Here is a 16885-nt window from a genome sequence, read left to right as displayed (position 1 = left end):
CAACATAAATTCGTCTAGAATTATTCAAGATTACTGCTGTTTGGCCTTTTGTCCACCTGAGCTACTCACTGGCACAGGTCACTTGTGTCTGAAGTCTGTGTAAGTGACCATTAGATTACATTTGCCTTGGGGCCAGGTGGTGGCACAGCTAGTTGAGTGCACATGTTAGATTTGCCTGAAAGAAGGTCTATGGTTAAAACTGTGGCCTAGTCTACATTCTGTTTTCACTAGTAGTACTCTCTAATATTTAGAGATTTATAATTTTTAACTTGCATGTCTCTCTTAATTCTCATTTTTTTTAGAGACTTATTTTTATGAAAGAGAGGCCAGAGCACTGCTCTTGCTTCTGATTGTGCCTGAATTGCACAAAGGAACTCTGGGGTCTTGAGCACATAAATCGTTTGCTCTGATATGGTGGACTGTCTTTCAGATCCTCCTGAAATATTTTTAAAATACCATCTTTGTAGTTGCATGGACCCTTGGACTCTGTCCGTTGAGTAGTAGTAGTCAGATGATAGTGGCTTCCTTTCTTTTACATCCCTTCCACCTTTGTATTTTAATTTGAATAAAAATAAAATTTTAATTTGTTTACCTGTGTGGGTATTTTATGTATTTGAATAGTATATATGCCAAATAGATGTCACAAAGATTATAGTTGTACTTCTGTTTTCTGCCTGTTATATATAAGATATGTACAAGTCCAGGTAAGTGCAACTAAGAGTAAAGATTCTTCATTGTGTATATTTCAGAATCACACACACACATAAATCTAATTTTACTGTCATACTAAGTTCATCTTATGCAATGCTGTTTCAGCCCATTCCCAGAAGTTGCAGAATCTGTTCAGCAAGAACTAGAATCTTACAGAGCACAGGAAGATGAAGTCAAACGACTTAAAAGCATTATGGTAAGACTAGGTTTGCTTTCTTAGAACTATGGGGAAGCAGAAGCACATCTGGAGAGTGTGAAAGATGCTAGATCTTTTCCTCATAAAAATGCAAGACTAGATGGTCAGGCGGTAGCGCAGTGGGTTAAGCACACATGGCACAAAGTGCAAGGACCAGCATAAGGATCCCGGTTCGAGTGCCCGGCTCCCCACCTGCAGGGGAGTTGCTTCACAAGCGGTGAAGCAGGTCTGTAGGTCCATGCAAGGATCCCGGATTGAGTCCTGGGTTCCCCTCTCTGTCTTCCCCTCCTCTCTCCATTTCTCTCTGTCCTATCCAACAACAACGACATAAATAACAATAATAATACCACAACAATGGTAAAACAACCAGGGTAACAAAAGGGAAAAAATGGCCACCAGGAGCAGTGGATTCGTGGTGCAGGCACCGAGCCCCGGCAATAGCCCTGGAGAGAAAAACAAAAAGCAAGACTATTGGTTTAGTAGCAAAGCTGCTGCGCCATATGTCTTTTTTTTTTTTTCCTCTCCCTTGAACTTGTCATACAAGTGAAATTTCACTACTCCCAGACCAATGTTTTCATACAAGGAGGGTGAGGGAAGAAGGCAGTGACACACCAGTGGTTAAGTGCACATAATACAAAGCTCAAGGACCCACATAAGATCCTGGTTTGACGCCCCAGCTCCCCACCTGCAGGGTGAAACAGGTCTGCAAGTGTCTTTCTCTCCCTCTCTATCTTCCCCTTCTCTCTCAATTTCTTTCTGTCCTATCCAAAAAATGGCCATAGGAGCAGTGAATTTGTAGTGTGGTCACTGAGCCCTAGCAATAACCCTGAAGGCAAAGTAAGAGTGTGTGGGGGTGTACTGTGTTCCCACCAATGTGTGTGGTACCAAGGCTCATACCTGTGCCATGTACATGGCAAAGGCACACTCCCTTTCCAGTAAGCTATCGTAAGCCCAACAAATAATATTAAAAATTACATTTGAAAAATTATATATGTGGCTTCATTTTCAAGGTGAAATGTTCAGTCTACTTCACTTTGGTCTAACTCATGGTTTCAGCTCTATTTACTGTGTTCTTTTTTTTTCAGTTGGGAAGTTAATGGTTTACAGTACAGTCGTTGGCACATGGGAACAGTTTCTCTTCTCACCACGATAGATGTTTGCAAACTACTCTCACTCCCAAATTAGGTCCATCATCATCTACCAAACTTTTTTTTTTATAAATAAGTCTTTTTATTATTATTTTATTGGATAGAGATAAAGAGAAATTGAGAGAAGGGGGAGAGAAAAAGAGAGATAGCTGCGACCCTGCTTCACCACTCGTGAAGCCTCACCCCTGCAGGTAGGGACCAGAGGCTTGAACCTGGATCCTTGTGTGCATGATAATGTGTACTCAACCAGGTATGCCACTGCCCAGCCCCCCTACCACAACTTTCTTAGCCACTCATCTGTTGTTAGGCAGCTAGGTTGCTTCCAACTTTGGCCTATTACAAATTGTGCTGCTACAAATAAAAGTATACACAGATCTGCTTAGATGAGCGTGGTTGGTTTCCAGGAGAGGAAATGCAGGGTCATAGGGTTGGTCCATTTCTAACCTTCTGAGAGTTCTCCAGATTGCTCTCCACAGGGGTGGCAGGGATAAAGGAACCTGCTCACACTGCTGGTGGTAATGTAAATTGGTCCAACTAGGTCATGCTTCTTTTAGTTACTCAACCATTTATTAAACTGGTGGTGACTTGGACTTTTCTGTAACTGTCATAAAGGTTATACTTACTCCTTAGAGGAGAATTATTATTCTGAATGATTCAGATCTTCCAGATTTTCAGTGATCTTAGGAAGATACTGTTTTTTTATGCTTGGGCCTAGGATTTTTGAGTAGTGATTGGAATCTTTTTCCCCCCTCCCTAGGGACTAGAAGGGGAAGATGAAGGAGCTATAAGTATGCTTTCTGACAATACTGCTAAGCTAACATCAGCTGTTAGGTAAGTAAACAGTATAGTCTCTTTAAAAACTTCTGTTAGAACTTTGGGTAGTTAAAAAATCAGTTAATATTTTTATTAATTAACATATACCTTTAGTTTAAAGAACTAAATTATGTTTTTAATGTGTATGTGCTAATTTTAGCTTTCTTTCATATAGCAGATCATCTGCTTCTTCCCTAGTTACGGCTGTGGAATAGGGAAAATATTTACTAAAAAGTTAGTTTTGGGCCGGTGGCACACTGGTTTAAGTGCACATAGTTCAAAGCACAAGGACCTGCACAAGGATCCCAGTTCAAGCCCTGGCTCCCTACCTGCGTAGGGTCACTTCACAAACTGTGAAGCAAGTATACAGGTGTCTGTCTTTCTGCCTCTGTATCTTCCCCTCCTCTCTCAATTTCTCTCTGTCCTATCCAATAAAAAGAGAAAAAATGGCCCCTAGGAGCAGTGGATTTGTAGTGAGCCCCAGCAGTAACCCTGGGGGCAAAAAAAAAAGTTAGTTTTGATAACATAAGTATGTGAGCTATTTAATCATTACAACTATTTTTTATTATAAAGGTGAGGCAGTTTCTGATACTTTAAATGCCATCAAGGAGAGAAGAAACATGTTAGAAATAGGTAAATTATATTTCCATTATTCTGGTTTTATGTTAAAACTTCCACAGTTCAAACTTAAAACTTACACACAATATTAGAAGTATATTTGGGAGGCAGATTACTTTTAAACAAGAAATATTTGACCTTTATTAAAGTAGCAACTACCAATAGTATCAAGCCTAGATATCACGTGTAATTAATAGGGAATCCTGGCTGTCGCACAGCCACTTGAGCACACACATCCTGTGCAAAGACCTGAGTTCAATCCCCTGCTCCCCACCTGCAGGGGGGAAGCTTCACAAGTGGTGATGCAGGTACTGAAGGTGTCTGTCTTTCTATCCCCCCCCCCAATTTCTCTCTGTCCTGTCACATAAAATAGAAGAGAAAAGGGAAAAAAAATGGCTTGTTGGGAGCAATGTTTTTTGTAATGCCAGCACCAAGCCCCAGCAGTGACCTTGGTGGCAATTAAAAAAAAAATGTAATTAATTAACTTGTTTTGACATTGTTTTACTCAGATAAAATTCAGAGGTGTGAACTTTATTAAAATCTGTGTGATTTTCTTAATTAAAATTTTAATAGTTAATTTTCAGATTTTTTGTATTTGCAGTTCTTTGCCAGAACTCCTTGAAAAAAAAAGACTTATTGATCTCCATACAAATGTTGCGACTGCTGTTTTAGAACATATAAAGGTAAATTTTACTTTTCCTCTGAAATAGTTTGTATTATTGTAAGGTTTTATATTGTGTGAAATGTTGCATATTCATCTCATTGAGTTGTCGTTGTATAACATGAACTATAATTATTGAAGGCAACATTACTAGCTTCTTTTTATTTTACTTAATTATTTTAACAAATAAGGAGACTTAAGGACCTAGGGAAACTCATGATCTACTTAAGATCACACATTAACTAAATAGAAATTAGCATTGTGATATTTGTTTTTTGTATTCCCTCAATACCATCTCCATCTCCATATACTACTCTGTTAATAGTCTAAATGACCTACTCCAGTGCTACAAATTCAGACAGTCCTGTTAGTACAATTCTACCTGACATGTTCATTAGTAACACCACATCATTATGTAACTTGATTCTGGACTTTTAGATAATAAGTCTGTTAGCATTGAAACTTATTGTCTCCTTGATTTTACCGTCATTTGGAAAAGCCATATTGGATCTTCTGTGCATTGCTATCAAAGTTCTTTTATTTTAAATTATGTGACTACCCTGTATCAACTTCACTTACTAAGTTTTTCACTGTCGTTATTTATTCTTTGGAATAAATTTCATTAACTGAATTCCATTGGTAGAATGACCACACACTATAATAGACATAGTTGTTAAATGGAAACATTTATTGTGGTACATTTGAAAAGGTTATGAAAAAAGCTGAATATACTTGCTGCCTGTCAAAGATGTTGATATGATAGCATCTTGGATTTATGCAACAGAGACTTAATCATTTTTCTTCTGTATTAATTTGAGAAGTCATTGAGGGGTCAGGCGGTGGCACACCTGGTATAAGGCACACATTACCATGCACTAGCATCAAGACCCTGGTCCTCTCCTACATGCGGGTAGTTTCATGAACAGTGAGGTAGGGTTGTAGGTTGTCTCTATATATAAATGAGTGAGTGAGTGAAATGACCACCAGGTGCAGTGGACTCAGCATGCTGGCACCAAGCACCAGTTACAACCCTGGTGGCAAAAAATATAAAAGTCATAGAACATTAGAAAAGAATCATTACAGATACAAGCAATGGCATTGTGTAACATGGAATTTAAACCTGCATGGTTTCTAGTTAGCTGAAATATATATATATATTTTTTCAATCATTCTGTGGGCTATTGTGGTTTGCAGTACAGTACGATTTCTCATCTTCCTGTGGTAGGTGACCTCTAAAGATTCTCAACCCAACTTAGATCCTTTTCTAGCACCAGGCATCCCCAGTGCCTTCTCCACTCTTCACTTCCCCTTCAACCCCAAGACCTTTGCTTTGGTGTAATATACCACACCCAGTCCAGGTTTCACTGTGGTTTTCCTTTTCTGTCCTAGTTTCTTAAGTTCTACCTAAGAATGGGATCATTCTGTATTTGTCTTTCTCATTTTTAGATTACCTCACTTAACACGATTCTCCCTTTGTTTTGTTGTTGTTTGTTTTTAGTTTTTAGAAAGTACTTGGTTTCTTTGTTTCACATCTTGATATTGGCACTTGGTATTTTCATGCCCCTGCATTAATAGCCTAAGAGTGCAACCTGTAGGTAGTCCTGATGTTTTCCCTTCCATACACAGCATCTCTGTAATGAGAAAAGTTGTAGTTCAGCTCTGTTTACCTGAAGTCATTTTCTCCTGTGGAGATAACATATAGAACCAAGTGGAAAACAACAGAGAAATATTGAAATTTTACAGTAGGAAACAAATGGGTTTACCTCCAAGACTGAAAATTCAAGACTGGGCATCTAAAGATAGAAAAAATTTAAAAGTTTGTTTTACTAAAACAGAATGTAAACAAAGCCATTAGATTTATAAAACTTAAAATAATAAGATAGTATCGATTAAACATGCATATGTTATGAGGATTATAGGATCAAAAAATTTTTGTCTAGTGAGAAGCAGAGTGTATGTGAAAGAAACCATAGCATTAAAGCTTCCATTAATGTAGTGGGAACTGGGCTCACACACAATGCAAAGCAACATACGATCCAAGAGAGCTATTTTGCCAACCCATACAAGCTTTCTTTTTTTTTTTTTGTATTTGCTGCATGTCAGCAAGTGTGGTAGGTAGGTAGACAACTGGAAACAAATTCTAGCAGCCCTGTGATGTAATACAGTGGATAAAGCATTAAACCTGCTCTGGTGTGGTCCCCCCCATAATAATAATGAACAAACTCACTAACGAATAAAAAAAATGCAAATAAAAAAATGAATTCTTAAGATGTTTATAGAACAGTTTCTAATAGTCTAATAGAAACTATTCTGTGAATTTCCTTTGGTATATTCTTTTTTTTTTTTCATTCACTTTTGTTGCCCTTGTTTTTTATTGTTGTAGTTATTATTGTTGTTGGCATTGTTGTTGGATAGGACAGAGAGAAATGGAGAGAGGAGGGGAAGACGGGGAGAGAAAAATAGACGCCCGCAGACCTACTTCACCACCTGTGAAGTAGGACTCCTCTGCAGGTGGGGAGCTAGGGCTTGAACCAGGATCCTTATTCCAGTCCTTGTGCTTTGCACCACCTGCGCTTAACTCGCTGCGCTACACCCTGACTCCCCGGTATATTCTTTTAATCTAGTTTTCACTGTTAAAAATTGATTATTGTTCTTGTTTTACTTTCTGACCTCTGTTCACATGTCTGTAAAACCAGAAAAATGCCAAACAGCTCCAAGTACAACTGTGTTATAAAACACATGATGATTCTGCCTGTGTAAAACACACAGTATATATGAATATACTCTAGATCAGAAATTAGAACCTGTGATTTAAGAAAATCCTGATTAAGGTAGTTTACTTCCTCAGTCACGCTTACTGAGTGCTATTACATGAATCTGTTGTTGAACACAACAACAATCCTATAAATCAGCATTTCCTCTATAAAGCAATACTGAAGTTAGAAAAAATAAATTACTGATAAAGATAACAGAAGCATTACTAAGCTTTATTTTTAAATTAGGTTTGTATTTGTGGGGAAATTAGTATAAAGTACAAAGTCTATATCCACTTAACCTCATTTATCTGTGAACCTCGGGTGCTTGCTTGCTCTTTTTTGCCTTATTCCTACTAGAGTTATCGCTGGGGCTTGAACAATGAATGACTCCATCATTCCCAGCAGCTTTTTTTTTTTTTTAAATAATTTTTATATTTTTTTTCTTTATTGGAGGGATTAATGGTTGATAGTCAACAGTAAAATACAGTAGTCAGTACATGTGTAACATTTCTCAGTTTTCCACATAGCATTATTTTTTTAGTTTATTTTTATTTATTTATAATGGAGATAGAAATAGGTCAAGAGATGAGGAGAGAGAGGGACAGAAAGATACACTTTTGGGGGCTGGGTGGTGGCACACCTGGTTGAGTACACATGTTACAGTGCACAAGGACCCAGGTTCGAGCCCCCACCTACAAGGGGAAAGCTTCACAAGTGGTGAAGCAGTGCTGCAGGTGTCTCTCTGTCTCTCACCCTCTCTATCTCCCCTTTCCCTCTCGATTTCTGACAGTCTATCAAATAAATAAAGATAAATTAAAAAAAAAAAGACACTTGCATCCTGCTCCACTACTCGTGAAACTTACCCCCCTTCAGGTGGGGGCTATAGGGTCAAACCCAAGTCCATGGTAATGTGTGTGTTGCTTTACCAGTTGTGCCACAATCTAACACCCCTACCCCCACTTTTTTTTTTCCTGATAGAGACAGAAATAGAAAGGGAGAATGGAGGAGAGAGCCTCCCTCTGCAGGTGGGAACTAGGAGCTCAAATCCAGGTCCTCACACATGGTAATGTGCACGCTACTGCGTGCACCACTACCCAGCCCCTCCTGTTTCTACTATTCCTGACATACTGCATTAGTGTGATATATTTGTTAGAATGGATAAACCAATATCAGTACATTATTACTAACTGCACTTTTCAGTGGACTAGACAGGTAGCGGACCAGGTAACTTTGTATGTGTACATGGTCTAGACTTGAAATCCAGAACCACATGGAAGGTACTGTGGTCTCTTCCTTCTCTCCTTCTTAATCTAAATGTAATAGTGACCTAAAACTGTAATTTCAGACAGAATTTAAATGGGTTTTTCGAAATAGGAGCCAGTGTTTAGGATATATTTATAGATTGATAAATTGATTTTTTTTTTTATTCGAAGACAATTTTAAGGTAGACCTTACAAGTGGTATGTACAATAAAAGTTAAAGCTTAGAGTGAAATAAAATACTTGAGAGTAGTTGTTCCTTCGCTATGATGGTAATTCTTAAGTTTGGCTTTGAGTTTCCTGGCAACTATGTTGAAAAAGAGATAATTAAGTTAGAAAGAACTTATCAGAAAGAAGAATTTCTAGTGTTTAAAGTCACAATAAAGTGATCCTTTGCATCATGTCACAAAATATATTGTTCATATTGAACATTATCTAGGAAAAAATTGATGATCTAATGATACAGTATTTTAATATCTCTCACACTCATGGGCTTCAGCTTTGCAAGTTAGGAATATAATAATACTGGCTGATCTTATTCCTATGTGAAATTTAACAGCTAAAGCAAAGGGGAAGACAAGGTAAAACATAAACCCTTGGTCTATGCCTCTGCGGCTTCTGGTTTGACTGGGGTGGAAGGGCACGGTGAACCGCAGTGCAGTAGCACTTTGGAAGATGGGGTGTGCTAGCACATGTGGACTTGTACTCGTGGAACAACAGTCTTGTAAAACAGAATTTCTTCAGTGAAGAAAAAGAATATAGTATTAAAATATTATGAGGGCAGTTTCACAACTGACAAACATAATAAGGCCTAAGTTTGTGGCCTTATAGTGGTTTTCCTTAAACCAAATATAAAATTTTTATTATCAAGAGTGGATGGGAAGACCTGGGTTTGACCCCCTGGCCGCTACATAAGAGCATCTGTGAGAGGGTACCATTAGGAGCAGTGGGCCAGTGCTGTGGTATCTCTTCTTTCTCACCCACTCTGTCCCCTGCCCCCATCTAAGAAAAAGGAGACTCTTCCAGCAGTGGTGGAATATTGCAAATATTGCAGGCACTTGTCCCATTGGTAACAAGAAAGAAGTGAGTGGAAAACATTTGTATTCTTCAAATAATGTGATAATTTTACTGTTTTCTTCTTTGGGCTTTTAATGAATTAGAAGCAGGAAAGTTGAGACTATACATTCTTAGTGCTGGAGAGTTTGCAGTCTTAGTTGGAAGAAAAATGCACATATCTGAAAATAAAATAATCAGCCAGTAAACTGATAGCCTGTTATAGCAATTGAAGATATTAATCAGGTCTCTCCTCTTAACAGTCCATTCTCTCACCTGTTCACACAGTGAGGCAGAAAGAGATTTTATCCATGATTTCTAAATTGCTCTGCCCTGTGAGCAAGTTGCTCCATAGTAAATATTTTTAGCCACCTGTGTTACAGAACACCTTGACAGGTACTTTCGTGCAGCATGATTTTAAATGCTGCCAAACCTAGTAACCACACATATAAATAACAGAATATATTCATATGCTGTTTTGCTATATTCGAGAAAGCAGTTGAATTTTGCATAATTCTGTCTTGCAGGGCATAAGGCAATACTAATGAACGAGTTGTCACTTGTTTATGTTCAGTGACATACACGTCACAGATTATCACAATCATAAAGGAGCTACCCCCCTAGAGAAATGAATTGCCAAAAATAGCCATGACAGATGATAGGAAGTAAACATATTAGGAAGACTAGGCTGTAAGTAGTCTTCAATTTAGACAAAGGTTATGTCCTAAAGGTATAGTTTGACATTAATTTTAGTGTAGAATATACATTTTTGAAGATAGGTGGTTAAGATTCCAAGCCTACAAACCCCTATTTAATTCATAATGTTGACTGTTCCTAATACTGTGCAACAGAGAAGGGTCTGTCATCTCCCCTTTTCCCTGGGAGAAATGGAGAATTAAAAGTTTTTATTGGTTTGTTTTAGTCTTTGGTTTTTGATTGTTTTTATTGTCACTAGACAAAGGTAGAGTTGGAGAAAAACATGCCATAACACCAAAGCTTCCATCAGTGAGGTGGATTCAAGTCTGGGTCATGCCCATGACAAAGCAAAATTTTAGAATTTGTGAGAGTAAAAGAGAGTATTAATTTTTTTACTTTTTTTTTTTCTTTATTGGGGAACTAATGGTTTACAGTCAACAGTAAAATACAGTAGCTTATACATTTGTAACATTTCTCAGTTTTCCGTATAACAGTCTAGCCCTTTGCCTAGGCCCTCCTCCGCCATCATGTTCTAGAACCTGATCATTCCCTCCCACCCCAGCCCCAGAGTCCATTACTAAATCTAGCCCATGTTCTGCTTTGTGTAGGAAATATAAAATCTACAAGCTTCTTTGCCATTGTTTTCCTCAACTAAATAATACGGAGGTAGAATTGAGACTGAAGAGGCAAGGCAAGTAGTTTCTTTAGACTTTGTCATGAGTCAATCATAGAATGAGGTGAGAAATGAGAACCATAGGGAGTCGAAGAATGGTAATGTCTATAGCTAGAATAGAAAAAGGTAAACTTAAAAGAAGGGAGGAACTCTGCAGTTGGAGGAATGAAAAGGGAGTGATTCCTTTTGTGCCCACTATTGCTCATCTGGCAGATAGATGTTCCTAGGTAATGGCTTTTCAAAAAGCACAAAGTTATTTGTTACTTGTATACCCCCCAGATGGCCTAGTTTCTCATTCTGAGGGATGGGACAATTTATTAATATTTTTTAAATGTTCCACTATTTTACTCTTTTTAAACTCAGTAGGCTGTTGCTAGTCAAAAGACTGTACTTGCATTAGAAGCAAATGTTAAGACATTGTACTGAAAAGTGATAAACGTGATCTTGACTGTCCACTGATAATTGAAATTTCACTAGAAGTTTTAAAAAGCAAGTTTTCCCCTTAATTCTTCTAAAGGGATTTTTGAGAAATTCCTGGCTGAGTTTATAATCATTAGATATAATTTATATTCCATATGTCTTTCAGTTTTCTGTAATATTTCCTTCTCACTCATTCTTGATACTTTTTGAAGCTACCAAAATCCATTTTATTGATCATATTGTTATATGATTTTTAATTTGTCTATGATTTTCTGTTACTCATTACCCTTTTGAGAATTATAGAAGTGGTTTCTCTTAGCATTTCAAAAAGTTGAAAAGGAACCTATAGTTACTGTGTCTTTGGCAAAAAAGAAATAACACTTTTGCCTCATAGACATAAATTATGTTATTACCTAAACAACAAATATGTACTAATTGACAAATATACTTTCTTTCATAAAGCTTATGCAAAGGAAGCAATGAATTATTCTTGAGGAATATATAATTTTCCTTGCTCTTTATCTGTGGTGTACATTGGATTCTGACTTGGATTTGAATCTCAGCTATCTACTGCTTCTGTTCTGGTAACCTTGAGTAAATTTTGTTTCTTTGTGTCTGTTTCTACATCTTTAAAATGGGACTAATGGGAGTCTGGCAGTAGCACAACAAGTTAAGCGCACGTGGCACCAAGCGCAAGGACAGACATAAAGATACCGGTTCTAGCCCCCGGCTCCCCACCTGCAGGAGAGTCGCTTCACAAGTGGTGAAGCGGGTCTGCAGGTGTCTGTCTTTCTCTCCCCCCCCCCTTCTTCCCCTCCTCTCTCGATTTCTCTCTTTCCTATCCAACAACAACAATAATAATTACAACAATAAAAGCAACAAGGACAACAAAAGAGAATAAATATAAAAAATAATAAAATAAAATGGGACTAATGACTCTTTTTTTTTAAATTACTTATTGTTGGATAAAGACAGAGTTAGAAGGGTGGGAGAAATGAAGAGGAAGAGATAGACACCTGCAGCCCTGCTTCACCACTCATGAAGCTTTCCCCCTGTAGGGTGGGGCCCAGGGGCTTGAACCTGTGTCCTTGTGCATGGTTATGTGAGCACTTAAGCAGGTGCGCCACCGCCTGGCCCGTGGGACTAATAATTCTTATCTCAGCATTATTTGAGAAATTAGATAATCTAGGGGTTTTCTTTTGAGAGTTAATGATTTACACTACAGTTGCTGGCATGGATACAGTTTCTCATCTCCCCATGATAGTTGACTGCGAAACATTTCACCTTCAGCTGAAGTCCTTTTTTGCTATTATGTCCCAAAGTATATTTTTAATGTTGTTCCCTGGATCCCTGGGGCTCTATAGAGACACAAGGGTCACTTGTCTCTGTTTTATGTTCAGAGTCCTGAAGGAGAATTGGATTGAGAAAAAAGGTCTTGAGGTCCTCTCTTTAAAGTACTTGAGAGGTCTATCTGTAAAAAACGTTCACTGCACACAATAGATGCTAAACAAATGCTAGCTTTCTTTTTTTTTTTTTTTTTTATAAAAAGGAGACATTGAAAAACTATAGGATAAGAGGGGTACAACTCCACACAATTCCCACCACCAGGTCTCCGTATCCCATCCCCTCCCCTGATAGCTTTCCTATTCTTTATCCCTCTGGGAGTATGGACCCAACCAAGGTCATTGTGGGATGCAGAAGGTGGAAGGTCTGGCTTCTGTAATTGCTTCCCCACTGAACATGGGTGTTGACAGGTTGAACCATACTCCCAGCCTGTCTTTCTCTTTCCCTAGTAGGGTGGGCCTCTGGGGAAGCAGAGCTTCAGGACATATTGGTGGGGTCATCTGTCCAGGGAAGTTTGGTCGGCATCATGCTAAATGCTAGCTCTCTTATGCAGGTTAAAAACATCCCAGATACTCTCTTTTTCCTCCCTCCTAGGGTTCCTTCACAATCAGTAATTTGAGATGCTGAGTTATTTTTTAAGTTTTTTTTTTTTTGAAGTATAGTCACATCTTAGAAACTTCAGCTATTTAAAGTATAAAATGTAGTGGCATTTACTATGTTCTCAGAGTGGTACAACTACCACCCCAATGAAATTTCAGAACATTTTGATCACCTTGAGTGAAAGTTAGTACCCATTAGCAATTAGACATCCTTGCTTTTGGGTCCTAATTCCATTGCTTAGTAACAGGTAAAGTGTAGGGGCCAGGAGATAGATCACCCCTTAGAACTTGGCCATACCAGCCTCACGGTTCTGAGTTTGAACCCTAGTATCACATGTGAACACCATGGATGGTATCAAAGGAATCTCCCAGGTGGTGGAACAGTGCTATAGTGTGTCATCTCCCCTCCCCCATCTATCTAAAAAGGTTTTTTTTTAAGGATATCAGAAAAAAAAATAGTGAGAAGAGCAAGATGAACCCAATGAGCCTTATTTATATAACTAAATGACCCCTGTTCTCACTAACTTGTGTAGGTATGGGCATTAGATTCCACTGTGGCATTTAGAATATCTGATTTTATACAGTAAATCACTCTAAGCACTGACTTTACATTTTCCCTTCTGTAAGTTCATTTATCTGCTTTCATGACTTTTTAAAGTTGGTTGGTATGTGTCTGAAATTAGAAATTAGTTTAGAAATTCAGCATTTTATCAAATACTAGTTATGAGCCATGTGCTCCATCGATAGGGTTATCACTGGGGCTCATCTGCCTGGACACTGAACTCACAACTCCTGGTGGCCTTTTTGTTTCCCCCTTTCCTTTCTTTAGTACAGGCAGAGAAGTTGAGGATAGTAGGAGGGAGAGACACTGACAGCACTGCTTCACTCCTCGTGAAGTCCCCCACCAGCTGGAGAGTCGGTCTTCACCCGGGAGTCTTTGTGCTTGGTAATAGGTGCATTCTGTTGGCTGTGCCACCTTCTGGCTCCCTCCAGAGGCTGTTCTTACTGATTGATTAGGATTAAGTGATTGATGACACAAAATAGGGAGTTTCCAGTCTTTGAAGAGTGACATGTGAGCAAAGGAAAATGTATAGTGTGATTGTTAGTATGGAGAGATATGTAAAGTACACACTTAAGGGAGTAATAAATTTTTCCAGGGAAGGAGGTGATTGGGGAAGAGAACAGAAATTGAAGGAAGAGTTGCAGAGAATCTGGACCTTGAAGAGTGAGTAGAATTCACTGGGCAGGTGACAGGGGAAGAATGTATCATTTCAAAAGAGAAAATAGCCTGGCCCCTAGCCATAGCAGATTGAAAGGCTACACAATAGTTACAGAGCATTCAGTGAGTTACTTGATGTGACTAGAGGGAACTGAACCTAGATAACAGTGGAAGAGCAACAAAGATTGGCTGGAGGTAGATGGCGAGGGCATAAAAATCATTTAACACTCTGATCACTTCCCCCTCCCACTCCTGGCTATATGCACCATAGCCCCCCAATCTTAATACTTCGGTTAACATAGTTCTTGCTGCCACTACCCCAGCTCCCCCCAGGAGTTACTTTTGCCTTTTTCACTATTGTCTGTGTCACAGTCTTTTTCATGTTAATTGTAAGTATCTTTCAGTTTCTGTGGGTTCTTCCTTTCCATTGCCAAAGTTGCTGCATAGTTTCCTTTGCATTTTGTCAAATCTAAACATATTTTCACATTCCTTGATCTTTACCTCATCTATTTTGGTAAAGTAGGCTTTGTATTAACTAAAAATAGTTCTATAGGGAAGGGAGTGTCAGAATGTGGAGGGTCACAGAGTTTGTAATAGAGAAGATCTGTAAGATTCTCAATTGATTATACTATTATCAGCAATTCACTGATAAATTCTCCATGTTGTTGTTGAATATATTCTTCAGTGAAAGAAACAGATCTTGTATAAGAAAGTGCAAGGAACATAAACCTTGCTTAAATATATTTGCAAAGAAATTGGAAAACTACAGAATGGTGAAAATAGATAACTATTACGAGCAGGTGGAGATGGGTTGAAAAAGGGCTGTAGTGAGAACTCAGATTTTAATGTATACCTTTTTATGTTTTCTTTTTGAAACTGGCTCTATTTAAAACTCTGGCCTTGTGCACCACAGCAGGGGAGTGGGATTTACTCTGACTGATTTTCTGTTGTCTCATATATGAAATGACTCAGTAGTCTGTGAACCAGATCTCAGTATCTTTACCTGAAATGAACTCTATCCCCAAATCATTTCAAAAACTCAATTTATGACCTGGGAGGTAGTGCAGTGGATAAAATGTTGGACTCTCAAGCATGAGGTCCTGAGTTTGATTGAAAGAACTCAATTGGGAGTCGGGCAGTAGCACAGCAGGTTAAGCGCACGTGGTGCCAAGCTCAAGGACCAGCGTAAGGACCCCAGTTCGATCCCCTGGCTCCCCACCTGCAGGGAAGTCGCTTCACAGGTGGTGAAGCAGGTTGCAGGTGTCTGTCTTTCTCTCCCCGTCTTCCCCTCCTCTCTCCATTTCTCTCTGACCTATCCAACAATGACGACATCAATAACAATAACTACAACAATAAAGCAACAAGGGCAATAAAAGGGAATAAATAAATATTTAAAAAAAAGAAAGAAGCTCAATTTGAAATCCATCTATTCCTCTACTATAATTGTTCATCAGTTCCTGTTCTATGATTGTTTAACTATTCTTAGCTTGATATATTTAGATTCTTTGTTGAAATCTCTAAGTATTCTAATTTATTTCATGAATACTGTCAACTCCTTCTTAAATTGCTAACACCTTTAATAGGAAGCATGTTGGGAGTCAGGCGGTAGCGTAGTGAGTTAAGTGCAGGTGGCACAAAGCGCAAGGACTGGCGGAAGGATCCCGGTTTGAGCCCCCGGCTTCCCACAGGCGGTGAAGCAGGTCTGCAGGTGTCTATCTTTCTCTCCCCCTCTCTGTCTTCCCCTCCTCTCTACATCTCTCTCTATCCTATCCAACAACTACGACAACAGTAGTAACTACAAGAATAAAACAACAAGGTCAACAAAAGAAAATAAATATATTTTTAAAAAATAGGAAGCATGTTTTCTGTATTACCTGAAGTATATTTTAGTCAATATTTACTCGATAATGAAAATGTGTGTATACTTTGGCAGCTCCCAACATGCTAATTTCATTTGAGTAACTTTAAGCAACAAATTTTAAAAAAGAAAATGTATCATATAAGGGGCCAGGTGGTGGCTCACCTGGTTTAGCACGTTACAGTGCGCAAGTACCTGGGTTTGAGCCTCTGGTCCCCATCTGCAAGGGGAAAGCTTTGTGAGTGATGAAGCAGGGTTGCAGGTGTCTTCCTTTCTCTCTCCCTCTCTATATTTCCCTCTTCCCTTTCAAATCTGGCTATCTCTATCCAATAAATAAAGATAATAAAAAAAATTTTAAAAAGAAAGGGAAACTAAGTTTGACTTTTCTGTTATGTAAAGGTTGAAAGTGTTTAGGAGGGTAAATTGATGAGTCAAAGCAGTTTTATTTTTAAGACATTGAAATAATTTCCTAATGAGTTAAGGTAATGTGGATTTCACATTAGAAAAAGCCATCATAACATGACCACATGACTTAATTTGCTTGTAGGGTCTTATAATGCATGTACTAATTACTAATATAATAACTGTATTTGTCTGATTTTTGTCTTTGCTGTTATGTAACAGGTAGAGGAAATTTGAATTTATAAGCTAATATAACAAAAGCCAATCTATTGGTAAATGAACATTTGATTTAGAAACTTTTAAGTTGAGAGACTCTTAGTGTATTCTAATCTTAATATTTATTTTGAAACAGGCAAGAAAACTGGATGTATATTTTGAATATGAAGAAAAAATAATGAGCAAAACTACTCTGGATAAGTCTCTTCTAGATATAATATCAGACCCAGATGGTATGTACCA

The 16885-nt window shown here is 38.3% G+C and overlaps 1 protein-coding gene across 3 annotated transcripts in view; it reads left to right on the top strand.

Moving 5' to 3' along the window:
• SCFD1 (sec1 family domain containing 1) overlaps window positions 1-16885 on the top strand; it is a 94623-nt gene that overhangs the window by 40809 nt on the left and 36929 nt on the right. For all 3 annotated transcript variants that reach the window (XR_009545357.1, XM_060175225.1, XM_007516836.3), the window contains 4 exons: window positions 817-907; window positions 2813-2886; window positions 4088-4169; window positions 16779-16875. Coding sequence is in view for 2 of the 3 variants with exons in the window: in XM_060175225.1 (XP_060031208.1) it covers window positions 817-907; window positions 2813-2886; window positions 4088-4169; window positions 16779-16875 (344 nt within the window). In the remaining variant the exon portion in view is untranslated. The remainder of the gene's footprint in view (window positions 1-816; window positions 908-2812; window positions 2887-4087; window positions 4170-16778; window positions 16876-16885) is intronic.

Source organism: Erinaceus europaeus, chromosome 16, assembly GCF_950295315.1.
Source record: "Erinaceus europaeus chromosome 16, mEriEur2.1, whole genome shotgun sequence".
Lineage (NCBI taxonomy): Eukaryota > Metazoa > Chordata > Mammalia > Eulipotyphla > Erinaceidae > Erinaceus > Erinaceus europaeus.
The sequence above is the reverse complement of the archived record's forward strand: the minus strand, read 5'-3'. Positions and strand labels throughout refer to the sequence as shown.